The 4,640-nt window shown below is 47.2% G+C and overlaps 1 protein-coding gene across 1 annotated transcript in view; it reads right to left on the bottom strand.

Annotated features, from left to right (window-relative positions):
• The window catches only part of Sp1 (transcription factor Sp8), a 35,019-nt gene extending 30,935 nt beyond the window's left edge, over positions 1 to 4,084 (bottom strand). The window contains exon 1 of the mRNA XM_018537015.1: positions 3,998 to 4,084. Coding sequence (XP_018392517.1) covers positions 3,998 to 4,084 — 87 coding nt within the window. The remainder of the gene's footprint in view (positions 1 to 3,997) is intronic.
• Positions 4,085 to 4,640: the final 556 nt, after the last annotated feature.

The raw sequence follows: 4,640 nt of genomic DNA, 5'->3' as shown, positions 1-4,640 counted from the left end.
GGGAGAGAGAGAGAGAGAGAGAGAGAGGCGGAAGTAGCGTAGCCCGTTGGAAACAAAGATATTATGTCAACGAAGAAAGCGACGGGGCGCGGCGGAGTCGTTCGTGAATTAGTTACTGCGGTTCCAGGGATATTTCCAGGCTTCGTCGGTCGAAGTATTAACTATTAATGACGCACCGGGATCGATCGCTAGAAAGACAATGCTGCTGCATCGCCGCTGAGCCGTTCGTATAGCGTGACACGCTTGCTTGGTTTCCCTCGGATTCACGTCTCTCCAATGTAGCGTGCCGACGTATAACTTTACCAAGAAAATTCTCTCCAAGTTTTGTAGGTAGTTTCATGTTATAGACTTCAACGTGACGAAGGTTCAGCGTGTGCCGTTTTGCGTGTGTCGCGTTTATTAATGCATGACATTGGAGCAGTAAGAAAGTAACATATCTTTATACCCCTAAACACATACATTATGCATCGCTCTCCTCTTCCTTTCCTCAGATAGATATCATAGCTGTGTATAGATTTATTTGATTTTTTCCGATCGTGAAAATTTAATTGCATAACAATGTAAAAATTTCACCGTCAACGGCAAAGAACTAGTCAATATAGTGACAGTAACGTCCGACGAGATGTATGCGTCGTTTGAAGAAAAAAAAAAAAAGTTGAAAGTTTACGATCGAAACGTCGCGCGGCGTCGTATCGAAACTAGGGTTGTTGACATTCTTATCCAATCGACCCCGGGGAGGAAAGAAGAGGGAGAACGTGCGTCGTATGCGTGTATAAACGGTGAGTTAACGTCGCGCGCGACAAAGTTCGCCTCTGTTCCTCTCGTCGCGCCGCGATTAGTCGAGCGTGTATTAATCGACGCGTAACGCGGAGGTCTCTCAATCCCCATTCAACACGTCGCGCCATCCAGGACCATTTCACGGCCCTTTAAGGACGCACAACCCCCATTGACGACGTGAGAGACAGGGTGAAGAGAAAGAAACAAAGCGACAAGACCCTCGCGGGAGGAGAGAGAGTATCTTATTGGCGGGATCGGGTGGCGAAAGGAAGTAGGCATCGCGTTTCCATCCCACGCATCCTGTCAAGTGGATTCCTCCGGCGCACAAAGGAGATCGGACAAATAATTGGCTCCTCGGATACACAGGTAGGGCGAGTCCTTTTCAGTCCTGAGAACCTTGCGCAAGGACCATTGTGCGAGGGACACTCGATACATTCGGATCGAGTGGCTCGACATCGGCAAAGGAACGTGGCCGTGTATAGTTTGGTAAAAACGGGACATCTCCGATTTATAGATGAAACCTGGTATATATATATATATATACGATTTTTTCCCTCGATAGAAGCTGGAAATACTTTGAAAGGATTCTCGCGGGGTGAGGTGGGGTGGGGGGCGGTAAGGAGGAGAGAGATAAGAACCATCATCTTGCAGTAGAAAATTGTCGTGGACGCTTCTCTAATATCTAGACACACACGTCTTTTTTTAGACGCGTATATAAAAACCCGTTTGATTCCCTGAAACGAATTCGCATTCGAATTCTTCTGTAATTTCCTTCATCCGGAATTTACGGTTAATCGCAAACGCGAGTTACGTAGAACGAACGGCCGATCATGGACGAATCTGGATCGCCGTCTATGAATAATCTCATAGCGATGCAAAAACGGCCGCGCGGCTCGCAAAAAAAGACTCGCGAGCGACACGGCGCGACGGGCGAGCTATGGGAATCGCGCGAAAACAGGTTCGCCGTTGCGAAGAGACGCGGGGGGGGAGGGAATTTAAGCGGAGAAACAAATAGCGAGTCAACAACGCGGAATGGAGAGGACCGTGTGTGTGTGCGAGGTAACGAGAGTCCGCAAAAAGCCAGACCGGAAGCTGGCCGGCGATGGATCGGCCCGAAGGAGAGACGCGCGGTGTCCATCGACGCGATATGCGACTTTTCGCCGACATTAATACTCGACGCGGCACGCAGGAAACTTTCTGCCTGACTTAATTAATACCCGCGCTCGCGCGCACGCCTTCCTTTTTGACGGCAGGGATTTAATTACTTTTTTACGTCGACTCGTAAATCATCTCGCTGGGCCCGCACGACGACCGCCGTCGTCCTTCCTGCCGAGTCATAAAATAAAGAGCTTCGAGCAACGAGCGGGCACATGTTGCGGCCGGCCACGGGCATCGCGAAAGCTGAAGGATATACTCACGGAGTTTATCATCGTCAGATTATCTCCGATATTTCGCGTCCGATCCGTAACGCAACCTGCAGCGTGTCGTTCCGTTTTACACGCCGAAAGGCGGCCGCGCCAATTCCGTATACGGGTACTCCTATATATATATACTTTCTATATATATATAAAGTATATATACTTTCAGCACGATAAATCGCTCGGTATCTTCGTTTAAGATCTAATATTTTGATTGATTACGCGAAAGATCACCCTGATACTTTAACGCACGTACGAAAAGTTGTACGGCTCTGTTCACTTTTCCGCGTAGGCGATTCCTCGAATTTGTCGTGAGAATCGTTTAATCCTCGATCAAGATCTTAGCATGCATGTACGTTGCAAAACTCTTGCAATCGCGCGATATGACGGTTGCGTAACACTAACGGTTTACTCCTTTCTCAACGTTGACACATTCAACATTGATCACTTAGACGTCATAAGACGTTAAAGGTTACCGCGCTCGTATCAAGATTTACTAATTTACAATTTATACGCAAGTAATAGTTGATATTTCAATGTGTTTCTACTTTTGCCTTTCCTTAACTTGCAGTCTTAATCGTTAAATAACGTATAAGAATTTATTACGCAGTAACGGTGAATGAAGCGAACGATGAATTGTCGCGTGTGTCTCTTTTTACTCATATCGATATTATTAACGTAGACATTATTAAAAATAATTGTACAAATAAATTTTATCCAATCGCGCTCAATTATTCGATAAAAAACTTAAGAAACTAATGTATTAATGGTACGTTGATGATTAATGCAAACTATTTTATAACGTAATATATCAATATTTCGAGATTGCGTCTTTTATCTTGATTATTGAACTGCTGTATAAACAAATGATATGGTTTGCAGACTATTGATTGCTATATCGTTCTAATGCTCCAGATGTATCATGAATAACTAAATACCTGTTGTGCTACAGATAATAATCAACCTTCTCATTTATCACTCCTGCACGTTGGAATAAAAACCTCGCAACATATGATTATACATTAAATAAAGCGTATAGTTTTTGTATATAGATAATCGAATCGTCTTATTGTAGCAATTACAAATAATAGCAAAGTAATTTACCGCTAATGTCTAGTTGCGCAGCATCCACGTAAATCACACGAAATGTTTATCAACTTTAACTATTTAAATTGCCGCCGTGTTTGCAATCTCAAATATAATTCACGCACAGAACGATTTTCTTTTCCGTGATTCAAAGACAAAGTTCACCGAGCAAATTGGCGTCGGAGATCAAAAAGATGACATTTGCCTTGACGCCTGAGATGACCATACAGCGTCGGCGATTAAAGGCGGTTGTCAAAGTACATACACCTTTGAGGAAATCTCAGCGATCTTATCGGAGGTGTGAAGGAATCGGTAGCAGCTAATCTTTGGCATCGCGCTCTCTACCTGCTCCTGAGCTCTTTCAGTCCGGGATTAATGTCCCAATGAAACTCGAGAACTTTTGCTCCGAAGAGAGAGAGAGAAAGAGAGAGAGAGATAGATCGTAGATCTAACTCGACCAAGAAATTAACCCGTCGCGACGGGGGTTCCTTTCACTAATGTCAAAGACCTTTTTCCACGAGTCATGATGGTGATAGATACAAATTTGCAACGTCACACGTCACAGGACACAGCCGCAGCAGCGGATCTCGATATTTTCCACCATACGGTGCGAAAGCAAAGCCGAGCGATCGGCCGGGACGATAATATTGACGCACACGACGTTGAGAAAGGAAGGAGAAGAGAGGAGAGAAGACTTAAGAGAGACGGAGACTCACCACGTGCCCGTGCACCGGCGACTTCGCGATAGACTGTAGCTGGGGGTAGAGTTGACCAGCCGCCGCCGGCGTCATGTCGGTCAGCATCTCGACGCCGAACCCCCGGATCGAGTTGTCGCAGTGACCGGCGCGGGATTCGCGCACCGTGGAATCAAAAGTCACACCGGGACAGAGCAGGAGAGTCCGTCCCTCTCGCGCCTCCGCGTTGTTCGCTCTGTCCAGCTGGCTTACGTTTTTACGCACTTCACTCGAGAGAGAGAGATAGAGAGAGGTAGAGAGAGAGAGAGAGAGAGAGAGGATCACGACGGTGGATACCGAAACGTGGACGACGGTTCGTCGCGGACGCGGTCCGGATTGTCGTCCTCGCGGATTAAAAAAAATAAAGCGGCTCTCCGTGGAAAAGGCCGGGATTACCGTGTGGTTCCCGTTCTTCGCCCCGTGACAGACTGCCGACTGTCCGAACGACTTGGTCTCACAACCAGACGCGGGGATATTAGGTGGTAGGGAAACTTTCAGGACTCGGCGACTCGGCCCCCGGGCAAAAAAGGGGTCGGGTCCGCGAGGCGGGGCCCCACCGGAATCCGTCGCCGCCCATCTCACCGCCTACGTGCTCTCTGCCCGGTTTCCTCGACTTCGTTCGCCC

This window comes from Cyphomyrmex costatus, unplaced genomic scaffold (genome assembly GCF_001594065.2).
Source record: "Cyphomyrmex costatus isolate MS0001 unplaced genomic scaffold, Ccosl1.0 scaffold100, whole genome shotgun sequence".
NCBI classification, from domain to species: Eukaryota; Metazoa; Arthropoda; class Insecta; order Hymenoptera; family Formicidae; genus Cyphomyrmex; species Cyphomyrmex costatus.
This window is presented reverse-complemented; position numbering and strand designations above follow the sequence as displayed.